The sequence below is a fragment of the Lissotriton helveticus genome, chromosome 2_1 (genome assembly GCF_964261635.1).
Source record: "Lissotriton helveticus chromosome 2_1, aLisHel1.1, whole genome shotgun sequence".
Lineage (NCBI taxonomy): Eukaryota > Metazoa > Chordata > Amphibia > Caudata > Salamandridae > Lissotriton > Lissotriton helveticus.
Genome location: NC_136059.1, coordinates 1,347,131,140 through 1,347,148,357, shown reverse-complemented (window position 1 = coordinate 1,347,148,357; position 17,218 = coordinate 1,347,131,140). Strand labels below are relative to the sequence as shown.

The 17,218-nt window shown below is 45.3% G+C and overlaps 1 protein-coding gene across 3 annotated transcripts in view; it reads left to right on the top strand.

The window, feature by feature from the left end:
- The window catches only part of ARHGAP24 (Rho GTPase activating protein 24), a 1,758,332-nt gene that overhangs the window by 1,500,286 nt on the left and 240,828 nt on the right, over positions 1-17,218 (top strand). The window contains exon 1 of one of the 3 annotated variants that reach the window (XM_078676290.1): positions 9,939-11,609. The exons of the other annotated variants lie outside the window; for them this stretch is intronic. Within the exon in view, the coding sequence (XP_078532416.1) occupies positions 11,495-11,609 (115 nt within the window). The 5' untranslated portion in view covers positions 9,939-11,494. Of the gene's footprint in view, positions 1-9,938; positions 11,610-17,218 lie in introns of those variants that run through there. 3 annotated transcript variants of the gene reach the window in all.

Below are 17,218 nucleotides of genomic sequence, written 5' to 3'. Positions count from 1 at the left end.
AACAAAATAGCACTAACGTCACTCGAGTTTCTTTGATGCAAGTTTCCTGCCCTAAATGTCAAGGTATTTTTTACCTTCACCTATGCCCCCCTAAAGTCCAGCTAGCCACAGTTTGACTTCTTTATGCACAGGCTACCAGTCCCTGTTGTATTCGATCTTATCTAGGGCACTTTTTGCTTTCGATGCCACAGAATTAGACGATCCTCTGGACCTTCTGAGATGCATCTGGTTCGGATGGGTACTGGTTATTATCTCGATCTGGGTTTGGTCAGAGTGAAGGTACTGCATGTATTGATTGTTTTAACCTGGTACTTTGTGCACTTTAAAAATCTTAACAAAAATTGAAAAAAAAAAAAAAAGAAAATAGCACTAAATGCAACAAAAAATTAACAGCAGCACCCAGCAGCTAAATTAGTTCTTCCTGTGCTCTTGCGGTAGGGTTTTTGTGTCAAATTACTCATAATTACGTGAACAGGAGTAATCGCATATTTTCAGTATTTTTTCATCAATAGAGTAGCATGAAATGACTGAAATTATTCCTATTACTCTGGCGTAATTACAATTTTACTTAGGCCTACTCGATATTAAGATGGGTACTGGTGGCAAAAAGCTCTGATTTTACCAATTTGAGCCCAGTGACCTCTGACTGCCGTGAGATTTTAGAAAAAGTTGCCCATTCAACCAATTTACAGTCAGTGTTTCAATTTTTTTAATATAGTCTCTGAAGAGTGCTGTTTATTAAGAGGGATCGTGGCTATAGCTCAGACCATGCTAGTGGTTCAGATTATGGGTAAAGCTCATCCAACTTTTCACTCTGAACGTTCTTAGGGCTTGACTTACGTTTAAGGCCAAGATCTTGCATCAAGACAAATGTTTGTCAACCACTGAAATCTCTCTGTAGTTGCAGCGGATACCACTTGGCTGGATTGTGTTACTTGCAAAGTGCATATTGTCACTCAAGGGCATAATATGGCTAGAACTGATTATCACTGATTTTACCATGATTGTTTTCCCCCATAAACAACACACTTTCTCTACATTTGGTGTCTCATGTATATCCACTACTTCTACTTTGAGTACACTTACGTAACACTTAGGTGTGCAACACAATCTACAAATGAGTTCCAATGTATGTTGTTTATGTTAGGATTAATTCACGAAAATGACATAATCTTTACCGTCAAAGGGTGTGGAATGTCCTCCTCTTCTCTGTGTCCTTGAAATTTTGTATTTTGAAGTCTTTCATTTATGAATCAATTGTTCCAGTAAACAAACTGGATTGTGAACTTCTCACATACCCTACAGCCAGACATCTTAATTTCTGTACATCCTTTCTGAGAATCACGCCCTTCTGAACCCTCAGTTCTTGAATCTTCCAATTGGCAAAGAATATTGTTTATGCCTTTTTTTCCATATATTGTTACATGATACCTAGTGGAGTGAGAGGGTGTTTTACCACAAGACCAAGACATCTCTCAGAACACTATTGAACTCAACTGTCCTGGCTTGGGGTGTGTAGTTTGCCTTGAGGGGACTGAGGGCGGAGATCAGAGTGGCAAAAGAGTGTGAATACTCAGATGAGGGAAGGTGTAAACAGGATGAAGTTTGATTTAGGGAATTAATTGGAAATATTTTGAAGGATTTGGTGGTGAATATTTAAGATTATTTTGGCCTAGGTAATAAGGTTTTCCACGAGTAATGGGTTAGGGTAGTGTTTTGGGATTGGTCTAGTCAAGAGGAAGGAGTTTAACCTGCATTTCCAGGGTGTCAGTGTGCATGTGCTTTCACCACACATCACTGTGTAATTTCTGGCTGTCTAGTGCTTGTGAAGTCTCTTAGTGAATGCATTTCATAGACTATTGACTTATTAAATAAATGAGTTTCATGGATGAATAATGCCGTCACTGCACCAGCCGGATGTGGCAAGAAGCAGTCATACTTGTGCTGTGGTGCTCTATGACAGCTGTAGTGTTGGATATGTTCACTGCTTCGTTTTGTGTTGGTATATATGTAGTCAATGAAGGAGCTGTTCATCCCTTTATCACATATTTAGGAACATATTAACATTTTCTCAAGCTTGATTAGCATTTTAGAAAAACAGAAACATAAAGTAATGTATTTGACACAAAGGAGGGGAAAGGGCCAAATATCTATTCCTAACTCTACTGCCCCAGCCCCCCATGTAGATTCAAATGCACACACAAAGAGGGGTGTAGAGTACAAAACAAAAACCACAAGACGAACTCAGGCAAATCCATCAATTGGAAAAAACTGCCCTCACTCACATACCGAAGTATGTGACATTATTCATCATAGGGCCTGCTTACAATACGCCCTGGTGTAGCCACGCTCAGGGCGGAGCATAAGGGAGGGAAAAAATAATAATAAATTCCGCACAACACAACGTATGACCATAAAACACAAACGAACACGTAACATACAACGTGATGAGGACTGTGCAGATCACCCAGTGTCTGAAACAAATAATGCGACAAAAGTGCCAGCAAGAAAATATACTTTATTTAACATTACTTGGTACCCACATCAGGATTAAAAGGTAAGAAAACAGGATGGGAGATGTCTTGTTTGAGAATTAAAGATCTCTCAAGACTTCCCTCCAGATACTGCTGTGGTCAATATGTTTCGACCGATTGATTGTGCCTATATGGTCACCCCGGTCTTCGTCAGGACTGTCGCCTTTTATTTCACTTCTGGCCCTACGGTAATTCAGTTTAATGGGCCCCAAGATGTGAGCCGGTGTCACGGAAAGCGGGCGTTTTCGGAAGGGCGTTCTCCACGGAACAGTTGTGTTCTCGGGGTACCCTCCTGCCGGACACCAGTTCGGGTTCGTAATTTACATGAACTCGTGAATGTGTTCCCGAATCCTTGGGATCAGCCTCAACACGTAACGAGAAGGGCACGGATCTAAACTGACCGGCTCATATCTTGGGGCCCATTAGACCACAGCAGTATCTGGAGGGAAGTCTTGAGAGATCTTTAATTCTCAAACAAGACATCTCCCATCCTGTTTTCTTACCTTTTAATCCTGATGTGGGTACCAAGTAATGTTAAATAAAGTATATTTTCTTGTTGGCACCCTAAATCAGTTTTAAGCACTTCCCATTAACTGCACTTTTGTCGCATTATTTGTTTCAGACACTGGGTGATCTGCACAGTCCTCATCACATTGTATGTTACGTGTTCGTTTGTGTTTTATGGTCATACGTTGTGTTGTGCGGAATTTATTATTATTTTTTTCCCTCCCTTATGCTCCGCCCTGAGTGTGGCTACACCAGGGCGTATTGTAAGCAGGCCCTATGATGAAGCATGTCACATGCTTCGGTATGTGAGTGAGGGCAGTTATTTCCAATTGATGGATTTGCCTGAGTATGTGTTGTGGTTTTTGTTTTGTACTCTACACCCCTCTTTGTGTGTGCACATAAAGTAATGTGTCATGTGGGAAAGCTTGATTATTGATTAGAAGTCATATAGTGTTTTTATTTTGTACAACATAATGTCACCCAGGCATATAACCTGGCAGAGCAATGAGTCTTCAGTGCCATCTCTTTCACTACCAATGCTGCACATTTTTCTGATTTTTTTTAATTGATTATTTCAGGCTGTCTAACTTTACACTATATTCTGTACTACTGTATATTTTGCACATGTGCTGAACTGGGGCAAAAACTCCACTTATCATTGCTGTGATTTCCGAAATGCGGCCTATTGGTAAGGAGCCACTTAAGCCACTAAACACTTTTGTGGCAGATTTATTCATTTTTATCGAAACACGGTGCAGCAGCCAAAGAATAAATAAGAGCAAAATACAATCAAAATCTGAAACGTATTGCAGAAACCCAAGAAGAAAATACTATGCCAGGCAGGGCTTTAAGTGGGCAGGGTCACACCGGTGCTGAGCACAGGCAGTTTTTAGGTCTCGCCTGGCCCAGCTCAAGCGCTGTTCTGGCGATACATTTAGTGAGGGCTCAAAAAATGCTACCATGGCCAGCCTGGCCAGCCTAGAGGTACAGTGCATGTGCACGGGCAGGCGCTTAGGAGACGAGGCGCCAAATGGCAAACCTCGTCATACTTATTAAGCGCCAGAGATCACTTTCGCCCGCGATCACTTTAGCAGCGCCCTTTGATGTTCGCCTGCAATCATTTTCACGGCGCCCCTTTGATTTTCTCGTTCAAAGAACATCAAACATCAAAGAACATGTTGTGTTAATGCTTTGCTACAACCAAACACACAACTACACACCCACACAACCACACACACAACCCCACACACACAACCACACACACAACCACACACACCACAACTACACGCACAACCACACACACAACCACACACAACCACCCAACCACAAAACCACAACCACAGACACAACCACAAACACACACACAACCACACCCGACTACACACACAAACATACACAACCACACAACCACACACACACAACCACACAACCACATACACACAACCACACACAACCACACACACACAACCACACACCCATACCCACAGCTAGACACACACAAGCACAACAACACACACACAACCACCCAACCACACACAACCACACACACAACCACACTCACAACCACACACAACCACACCCGACCACACACACAACCACACAGAACTACACACACACAACCACACACACACAGAAGCACACACAACCACAACCCCACACACAACCACAGCCACACACACAACCACAACCACACAAACACAACCACACACACATAAACAAACACAACCACACACGACACCCAACCACACACACAAACACACACACGCAACCACACACAACCACACACACAACCACACACACAACCACACGCACAACCACACACACACAACCACACACAACCACACACACACACACCCACAACCACACACACACAACCACAACCATACACACAACCACACACAACCACACCCAACCACACACACAACCACACACACAACCACACACACACAACCACACACACAACCACACACACAGCTACACACACACAACAACCACACACATACACACAACCACACACACAACCCCACACACAACCACACACACAACCATAACAACACACACAACCACAACCACACACACAACTGCACGCAACCACACACACAACCACACACACACAACCACAAACACACACAACCACCCAACCACACACACAACCACACACACAACCACACACACAACCACACACACAACCACACCCGACCACATGCACAAACACACACAACCGCACACACAACAACCACACACACAAGCACACACACAACCACACCCACAACCACACCCACGACCACACACACACACACACAACCACACACAACCACACACAACCACACATAACCACACACAACCACAGCCACACACACAACCACACAAAGAGAGGAGTTGGCCTAACGGCTAAGGCGCTCAACCTCGGACCTGGGGATCTGGGTTCGAGTCTCGGTAACGACACCAAAACCTCCTGTGATTCTGGGCAAATCACTTAATCTCCCCGTGCCTAAAAATGAAAGTGTGTGTCCTCATGTAAAAACGTAACTTGTGCTATGTAAAGCGCCCTGATACCTGATTCGGTTCGAGTCTAGTTCGCGTTATATAAAACTCTACAAAAAAAACACATAAACACACACAACCACACACACAACCACTTACACACAACCACACACATAAACACACACAACCACCCACACAAAAACACACTGCCACACACACACACAAAACCACACACACAACCACACACACACAACCACACACACAACCACTTAACACACAACCACACACACACAACCACACACACAACCACACACACAACCACACACACACACACCACACACACACACACAACCACACACAAAACCACAAGCATATACACAACCACACACACACAACCACACACACAAACACAACACACACAACCACACCCACCCACACACAACCACACGCACAACCACACACAACCACACACAACCACACAACCATACACAACCACACACACAACCACACACACAACCACACATACAACCACATATACCACTACACACACACAACCACACAAACACCCACACACACAACCGCACACACAACCACACAACCCCAACCACACACACACAACCACACACAACCACACACACACAACCACACACCCACATACAACCACAACCACACCCACAACCACACACACAATAGCACACACAACCACACACACACAACCACACACAAACACACACAGCCACACATATGCCCACACACACACACACAACCACACACACACACAACCACACACACACACAACCGCAACCACACACACAACCACACACTCACACAACCACACACACACAACCACACACACACCACCACACACACAACCACACACAACCACATGCTCAACCACACAACCAAACACACACACACACACAACCACATACGCACAACCACACAAAACCACACACACAAACACACACAACCACACACACAACCACACACATGCAACCACATACACACGCAACCACACACAACCACACACACACACAACCACACACACAACCACACACATAACCACACACACAACCACACACATAACCACACACACACAACCACACACACAATAACACACACAGCCACATCTAACCAAGCACACACAAGCACACACACAACCACACACAAACCTACAACACAGCACACACAACCAGACACACAACCACACATACAACCACAACCACACACACACAACCACACACACACACAATCACACACACACAACTGCACACACACACACCCACACGCGCAAACACACACACAACCGCACACACAACCACACACACAACCACACACACAATCACACATACAACCATACACACAACCATACACAAACACCCACAACCACACACACAACCAGACACACAACCACACACATGCAACCACACACGCACAACCACACGAAACCACACACACAACCACACACAAACACCCACAACCACACACACAACCACACACACAACCAGACACATGCAACCACACACACAACCACACACAACCACATACACACACAACCACACACAACCACACACACACAACCAGACACACAACCACACACATAACCACACACAACCACACACAATAACACACACAGCCACATCCAAGCACGCACACACACAACCACACACAAACCCACAACACAGCACACACAACCAGACACACAACCACACATACAACCACAACCTCACACACACACACACAACCACACACACACAACCACACGCACACACACAATCACACACACACACACAACTGCACACACACACACAACCACACACACAACCACACACACACACAACCACACACACAATCACACATACAACCATACACACAACCACACACACAATCACACACACAACCACACACACACACAGCCACACACACAACCACACACCCACACACACAACCACACATACAACCACACATACAAGCACACACACAACCACACACACACCTACAACACAGCACACACAACCAGACACACAACCACACATACAACCACAACCACACACACACACACACACACACAACCACACACAACCACACACACACAATCACACACACACACACACAACTGCACACACACACACATACAACCACACACGCAAACACACACACAACCACACACACACAACCACACACACAACCACACGCACAATCACACATACAACCATACACACAACCACACACAACCACACACAACCTCACACATGCAACCACACATGCACAACCACACAACACCACACACACAACCACACACAAACACCCACAACCACACACACAACCACACACACAACCAGACACATGCAACCACACACACAACCACATACACACACAACCACACACAACCACACACACACAGCCACACACACAACCACACACACACACATACACAACCACACACACAACAACACACACAGCCACATCCAACCACGCACACACAAGCACACACACAACCACACACAAACACACAACACCACTAGCCGTCAGTACACACTTTCACCAGGCACACACACACCACCAGCCGTCAGTGCATGTGTTCACCAGGCACACACCACCAGAAGGCAGTGCACACTTCCACCAGGCACACACACCACCAGCCATCAGTGCACAATTTCAACAGGCACACACACCACCAGCCATCAGTGCACACATCAATTGTTAACGCATCCACAATTAACTATTGTAGCAATTGCAGTATGGCGCACTTTACTTTTAAACATGTTCATCTAAATCGCAGCATGCCACCAATGCTACAAAAATACATACACATTTTGTTGGCCTACAATTTATAGACTTTTGTTGCAATTGGTGTTGCAATATTTAGCAATGCCAATAGCTCAAACTTAATTAATGCGAAACCTATTGCATTGCACATGCTTGTTTAAAAGAGGCCTCGAAACGAGTCTCTATCGGGCTCTGTTTGTGCCCTGGTACAGGTGGTCCGTATTTTTCCAGACTGCAGAACCTGCAGTCACATGGATGTGTGCGTGCTCACACTGCTCACTTCTCACTAGTGGAGAAGTTACGGTATGACGTCTTGCAGGATGCCCTTGGTGGTGACAGGTTGCGCTATATAAGTATGCCACAATACAATACAATACAATAGGTGAGCGTTGTAGGGAAAAAGAAATCCTTTAAAGAGGGTCCCTTCTCTTTTGAAACTCAGGAGCAGCAACATTGTTGTGATGTCACCAGGGCTTTAAGTGGAAGCTTTTTCAATATTATATGCAGGGATAGTTGCTGCTTATTTATCATATGCAACTAACAACCATTGACAGAGCCAATAGTCCTGACTTGTTGTAGGTATGCATTTTACTTGTATCATATATCTGCATCCAATGACAGTAACAGCAAAATACAAGTTGGGCGGCACACTATTCTAAGCACAGATTTTTAGCTTACAAATGTTAAAGCCACGCCCTTAATGACATTGCCCACGCCCCTTTGAGAGACCACCCAGTTATTTTATCACACTTAAAGTCCTGATACCAGGGCAAATTCAAAAACATCTAACACAACGGATATGTGCTGTACAGAGCAGCACTTATGCGAGGTGTAAAATGTTTGGAGAAATAAAAACATTTCACAGTTAGCGTCAGCTTCAAGAAGGCATAACTTTTTGACGCAAAGCCCAGTCTCACTATCTTAGTACAGTGGAATTTAAGTCAAAAACTGTGTGTGTGTGCAATGATTCACATCCATGTAACACCCCTTCTCACAATATGGCGCTAGGAAGTGCAAAGCGCTATGTGTGCCATGAAAACGGCTCCTTTTATGATGCAAAGAGAAGCAGGCTTTTCCGGCAGCTGGGCCTGCCTCGCCTGGGTAAGCGGTCATGGTTGAAGTGCGGGCCTGCAGCAGGCAGGAATGCCAGCCGTGCCACTGCAGCTCCGGCCCAGAGGCGGCGCTCCATGAATCATTAACGCACGATAACAGCGCTGTTTGCTCGGTTACGCTAAGGACAGTTTCGCGCGCTTGAAGAAGGGCGACCTTCCAAGCTCAGAGAAGGGCTCGATTTCTGAGAGGCTGGTACGGGAGAATTCCGGGAAAAATTGCGAATTGTTTATCAAAGTTACAACTAGTCATGTTGAGTAAATCTTCAGATTTCCGAGTATATAACTCTTTAAGGAACTCCCTTCCTTGGCTGCATGTGAAGTGCTAAAACTAATGCGCACGAGGAATGAACCGGAATGCGGGTGATGGCGGCGCGGGGAGGGGGGTGCAGGGTCACGGGCAGCTCTCCTTGTGAGAGATGAAGGGGGTTGTTAATTGCTGGATGCTAAGCTGGAGCACGTGATAGCGGCTCGAAGTCAAATCAAAGTCAGAAGGTCGAAAGAGCGCCTCTGCCGGTGTTGTTCCCCTCTCTTCACACGCGAGCGCTGCACAGAAGCAAAGGCTGCACCTGCTGCGGGGGGCTGCGAGGGGACAGTCAGGCCGCTGTCACTAGAGAGGGGGCAGGGGAGGCGGGGGCAGGCGGACAGAGAGAGGATGGGGGAGTCTGGCAGAGGGAGCGCCGGTGAGGGAAGGGGACAGGCAGGGTGCCAACCGAAAGGGGCAGTGTCACTGTGACAGAGGAGCCTGGGGCAGGGACCAATGTGGAAAGGGAAAGGGGTGACAGGCAGTAAGGAGAGGGTGACAAGGACTATTGGAAAGAGAGCGCCGTAGTAAAGAGGAAAGATAAGAAACTCAGAAGGAAAAGGAGAGAGACTGAGGGGAGGGCAGGCGGGAGTGGGAGTCTGACAAAAGCGAGAGAGAGAAAGGGAGAGAGAGGGAGAGTGAGGGAGGCAGTGGTAGAGGAGAAGGAGACAGGGGGGATCGGAAACGAATGAGGATGCGTGTGACAGGTGGGAGGAGAGTGTGACAAGGAGTACTGGAGAGACAGTCCGGCAGTGGGTGAGAAGTGTCTGGTATGCAGTGACAAGGCTAAGAAGAGAGAGAGTGTAACAGAGGAGAGGTGGGTGGCATAATGGGAAGCTTCGGTGCAGTGACAGGAAGGAGGTGACCGGAAAGGGGGACAGAGAGGTCGAAGGAGGGAGTAAACAGAAGAAGAAGCAACTGACAAAAGAAGATGAGGGCCGTGTCAGAGGAAAGGTAAAGGAAGACAGACAAGTGTGGGTGTGGCGGAAAAGAGGGAGAGAGTGATAGGGGAGAGTCTGGCTGAGGAGATGACACGCGTATCATAGAGGAGGAGGAGGGCGTGTGGCCCTTGGGGCCAGAGAGAAAGAGGGTAGAATAGGGTTGGGCAGAAGAGAGGAGCGAACAAAAAGACTGGGGCGAGATGAAAGCAATGACCATAGTCGGGAGACAGTGTGACTCGAGAAAGAGAGCGCATGGAAGGGGATCAGGGCAATGAGACGGAGTCAGAGAGTTCTTCAAGGGGGTGGTAACCTTCCCTGGGAGTACCTGTAGCGGGCACTGCCGGGGGGGAGGGAGGGAGGAGGCTGCGAGGCACGGATCGCGGGGCTGGCAGTGCGTGTGGCAGCGGTGGCGCCGTCTCGTGTCTCCTCACCCCGTCGCCCGGGGCTCCTGCGGTCATAAAGGCAGAGGAGGGAGCGGGAGGCTCCCGAGCCACGCGCCCTCCCCTCGCGCACGGCCAGGTGAGAGGCTCCGGGAGCGCGCGCCCGGCGCGGGAGCCGGGGCTGAGGGGAGTCTGCAGCTCGAGGCAGCGCCGGCTGAGAGGCTCCTCGGGGACACACTGCTCCCGGGTACAGGCGCGGAGCGAGGACGGCGAAAGAACACCAAACCAGGGAATGCTGCACCGACCGGGAGACAGACGGCACCCACGCCCGCCGCAGCCCCCAGGCCACGCGAGGCGTCCAGAGTAATGTCCTCTGCACGGGAGGTGGCAATGGAGTGAGCGCTGCAAGGACCCCAGATGTGGCTGGCAGCAGCAGCGCGCGCCTCGACGCCAGCCTTGCGGCTCAATGATGCTGGAAGATAAGAACGCAGGGGTCCGGACCGTCAGCACCTTGGCGCCCACCCCTCTCATCCCCAAGGGGACCTACCGGAAAATCAAGAGGTGCTTCAGCTTCCGAAGAGGTAGGTGCCCCCCCGCCCCTCATGGGCTCTCTTTGTTTTTCTTCTGGCTAAGCCGGGGCAGGTGGAGCGGGGCCAGGTATGCTGCAGATAAGACAGTCGCGGGAACACTGGGGCATGAATTGACACGCCACAGCCCAGCACATCTTGGATGTACTCTGAGTGTTTATTTGTTCGCATCGTGCCAGGTTCACGTTATGAAGCGAAAACTGGCATCCTGTCAGTGCACACTCCATCGGGGGTGGCAGGGCCTGCCGAGAAGCTAAAAGTCCATTGGAGGACATACATTTGAGTCCTCATTAACTTTAACCGCCTTTCAACCCAGTGGGCTTTCAACATCATACAGTAATGTTGTTATACGTTTTTCAGTGCATGATGGATGCAGTGGGTATGGCCTCTTAGCTCTGAAACGGGCTAATGGGCCGCCACAGTCCTAATGCACATTTGAAATGCGCTAATGGACTTTTAACGCAATGCAACCCTTTAAGGGGCCATCACGAATTCAGGGAGGGGAAGTGGGGTAACGGGTTTGACTGTCATAGTGTCCAATTTTAAAGGAGGACCCGCCTACATTGTACTTGCTTTTAATTTCACAGATTGAGATATGCTATCATTTTACTGAAATGTACCTCTTCCACTCAAGGCAGATCTCGGACTGTGAGGCTTCTTAGCAGACACTATTTATGGCCCGAGTTAGAGTTTGGCAGATGAGATACGCTGCCACAAATGTGATTTTCCCCTCTGCCTTATTACAAATGCCATAGGATATGATGTACTTGTAATAAGGCGGAGGGGATATTTGCAGGGCTGCTGGAAAAATGCGACAGGGAAGCACTAAATTATGTGGCAGGATTGACTAAATTATGCGGGAAGAAAAGGCAAATTATGCAGCATAATGCAGGACACTTAGTGATAGTGTTAATTCATTATTTTGACATGTTTGCACATGGTAATTCTATCTGGGCAAAGATTTCACCTCATTAGTGTCCGTTTATCAACTAAATATAGAAATAAGCAAATGAAAGACTACTAGTTAACGTATGCAAAGGGCCTTACACTGAGCTCAAACACAGGTTGCTGCATTTTTTAGTAACTTTTGATCCATTTGGGCAAGAAGCAATATTTTTTTTGTTAAAATCTGCAGATTATGCAGCAGATGATGGAGTGAGCGGCAACTGTGGTGAATTCATAATTATGCGTAGTAAGCCATGGCCTCAAAATCACATAATTATAGTGGCCCTGGAAATTCCCTACATTTATGGCATGGTATTTTATCCTATAAAATCTAAATAAGGCCCTTAGTTTGCTGTCAATACTAAATACACATTGTCACGTAGTAAGTTTGTGCTTGAAGTTTGTGCGGATGTGGGACTCCATTTTCCTGGAACTCACCACGCAATATGATACCTCATCTCCACGCATTTACATAGTTACATAGAGTTGTTGTGAATTAAACTAACGTACTTCACATTGGGTAGGGTGGCCTATCCATGATGCTGTCTTCTTTGGCAGATCCATGTTAGCATCCGTGTATTCCTAGAGGGAACCAGGGTGAATTCTGGTAAAGAATAACAAGGTCTCCAATTATCAACTTGGAAAGATTAACCTTATGCTCCTGGCTAAGCCCCCTGTGGAGCAGCACCATCTTCTAAAATCAGGGCTGGTTTCATATTGCAAAACAGGAGCCACCGCATAGTTACCAACACGCAGACTCCCCCTAATTAAACACTGGTCTTTGCTAAAGCAGCCATTCGTCTAGTATGTTTGGTTGCAACCATAGTGAGAAGCAGGTGCTAAATGAAGGCCTTGTATTGGATACTAAGGAAGCAGGCCATCTTTCATTTGAAGACAAGAACGTGCACCAGGATTTCACTTCTGTGGTTTCTTTCTTTCTTTCTTTCTTTCTTTCATTCTTTCTTTCTTTCTTTCTTTCTTTCTTTCTTTCTTTCTTTCTTTCTTTCTTTCTTTCTTTCTTTCTTTCCACACATTTACATGGCATAGACATAGCCATCGGGGCAATGACAAACTTTACTCTTATCATGAAAAAGAGTGTAATGTCAGAAGCAGAGAATGAACTATCTATGTTCAAGCATAGCTGTAATAGCAAAAGTGATAGTGTATTGAGAGGGAGACAGAGAGAATGAGAGACCTTATTGATGAGAGTACACAAGGTGATTATTACTTCTACAGATAGATTATGAATAGCTGGGACTTCAAATGTCTTAATACAATCTGAGATCTTCAAGGATTTTGTTCCAGATTCCAGGAGTCAAAAGGAGAAGGCTTGGTTCAGAGTTTTAGTTTTCATTACTTTTGGGATCTCAAGCAGTAGTTGAGATGTGTTCCTGGCGTTACTTTCTCATCCTGTGAGAACCCATTTATCATTTAGGAAAGGATGGTCTGCCTAAATAAAGAGCTTTGTTGGGTAAGCATGCTTTCTTGAATTAGATACTGGCCTCACTGGAGGTCTTCTAGGCATGGTGGTGATGTGGTCCAACTTCTTTATTCACCTTTCTCCAAGATGGGTAGATGCGTGTATGGTGGCTCAGCAAGGCACTGTAGCATTTTTGGACAGACTCACAAGTAAATCATTTCTTAATGTAAAGTGTATAAGGACTAGCACTTGAATGGTCGATCTGAAATCTTCATTGAGCTAGAATGTTTAGCAGCATGAGACGAGGGAGCTGAAGTTGGGTGGTTTATGGTCAGTTTAGAGATATGTGCCAACATGAAAATAATTTGATCCAGGGTAAAGCCCAGGTTAAAATAGAGACTTAGTTTCCCAGACTTCTATAAGACATATAGTTTGGATACTTTTGAAGTTGTGTAAAACATTGAAAGACACTGCATTCTGAAGCATCACTTGCTTTCAGAGAGTTGACTTCTGTATAGTCAACATTTGAGGTGAGGTGTCTTCAGAAATTAATGAGTGAGACCATACCCCATTCAAGGCAACTCATCTACACTGGTTGTATAGAATAAAGGGGCCTAGGATTTTGAACCCCCTCAGTTCCTCAGCGTTGAAAATGGTAGTGCCCAAGAACCGTTACAAAAAAACACAAATCCAATGATTGACTCATTATCAAGTTGTGACTTTCTAGAAGTAGAAAATCTAATTTTCTGTGGTGAGGATTAGATTATATAATATATATAACAATAGCTTAAATTGTATGATTCTCCATCCGATGATATACATGTTTTTTGTATTTTCATTTCATAGGCTCCAGTGTGTTTGTTTCCCCTGCTTTGCGATGAAGCACTGTAGTTCGCTTGTATTCGTTCAACCTTTTGTACATTGCCACGGCCTGATGCATCTCTTGCAGTGGTAGAGAAGAAAACGATGCAGAAAATCAATCTTTCTTTGGGATTAAAGCATATTCATCCCTCTAAAACCTATTGATTCCTACCAGACATGTATGTAAATATTAGCGGTGTTGGTGCCATTGCTCTAATGCACTTACAATCTGCGCAATAATCAGTAATCAATGGCAGTGCATATCACTTTATCATTCTCACCCGAAGTGGTGCACGAATGTGGTTCTATGGTAAAGCAACAGCCCCGCCTCTGCATGGTGAAAATACGCACCAGCTGGTGTCCTCTAGCATGCAGTCCCACAAAGATTCTCCCTTTATCCCTCTATGGCAAATTATCACAATAGATGCTGCCGAAATGTTAGATTGGGTGAAGTGCCATGTGTATCCCACAGACGATGGTGATAATAGATTCCCAAATCTCCGATAATACCTAACTTGTACTTGGCTACCTGAATGATGACACAGCCCAAACATGTATTTATATATTAATTAATTTATTTATTAACCACATACGTATGTATGGTATAATGCACAGCACATGATGACGGTGCCCTGCAGAAACCTCAGAATATTATATTATATTATAGGGAGTATATCGGGGTATGGGGTTCATGCACATGAAGAACATTTTTTTCCTGGGTGGAGATTGCACCTGATGAGGTGAAAAGTTCATCTGCCGTGAACCAGCATCCACATTGGCATGTTGGGCTGGTGTTACTCTAGTGTGACCAGATTCAGATATGGGCTGATGATGGCAGCATAGAAAGTTGGTCATTTGTATTTGAGATCATCCTAACTGTGTGCCTCGGGTCACAGTCAGGGGGTGTCCAGCCTATCTAAATGGTGTGTACCAGATCTCGCATAACACAATCTCGGGGTCCAGTGACTCCAGTCAGCACTCAAACGTCGGCTCCAATAGGTTATCAGAAGTTCTTTTATGATCAGGTTTTTGTATTACGTTGTGGTAGTGATTGCAGGTGTTGTAACTTGGTGGTATGACGTTCAGACAACTCATGATTAAATGCTGCTCATTCAGGGGAAATACAACATGTTCTAATTTTATGCGATTACGCTGTTATTGTATGGCCTGCCTGTTAAATGCAGATTGACTTAGACCAGTATTCAAAGGTGTATCATTCTTGACCTACAATTTACTTAGTGGGTGTTAACCCTGCCCTCTGTCACTCATTCCTTGAGAAACTTCGCTGAAAATGTGCAGCACCCGTTATAGCCATGGAAGTTCTCTCTGTGATTTATCAGTGCCTTTGCTTTTCATGTTTATCTGCATGTTGTCAGCATCCTATATGGCTATGCTTCATCACTCCCGTACACAAGGCATATCTTTGAGTCTGTCAACACAGGGTACATAAATCCTGAAAAGTAATTTCAGATAGGCAGCCAACTTCACATGATCTGTTTGTGTAAAGAAGATAGTGTTACCACCAAATCCTAGTGTTATATGACAGAATATCTGAGTCAGAAATATCGTCTGATATAAATATTGTGTCCTAAATATCATTTATAAACATATCGTACACGCAGTGTAGGGTTTCCATTATTTCCTCCACCTGGGAAATATTTTTGAAAATTATATTTAGGACATAACATTTATGTCTGATCATTTTCTGACTCTATTTTGGAATGATACTAATTACTAGACTGTGCTTTTCTTGTCAGATTTACCCTTTTGTACAGCTGATGGTAGTTCACTAGTCACGGAAATTAAAAGTTATAGCTAATTTTTGTGGGCAGCACTCAGTAATTGGTTCGTCCATAAATGGGAGGTCAAGTAGAAAAAACAGTGAGACAGAAGAGAGAATGAAATAAGCCAGCATCATAGTGTATAATTCAGATCACGATCTTCTTTTTTTATGTTTAAAAAGCTTTATTTGAAAATTAACAGGATATACAAAAGACTAGCGATACAGAGTTAATATAAGAGATATATAATGTAGAGATCACTATCTTCTTAAAGGCCCAACCAACATATTCACAACAGTGATCACATAAACCAGAGTTGGGCCCTGGTTAGTCTTTGCCACAATAGCTGTGAGATCCAAGATGGAGTTACAAGTCTGTTGTGTACCAACTTTTTACATTGAACATTACAGACAGAGTAGTTATCTGGTTGTAAAACATTTAGGGCCAGATTTACTAAGATTTTGCGCCAGGTTTGCGTAACGTTTGTGGCTCAGCCCAGAAGCAAAATCCATTTTGGCATCTGATATGCCACGTTTTGCGTGACTTTGAGTGGATTAGTAAATACACAGTAATGCAGCACAGTGTGTAGCGCTGAC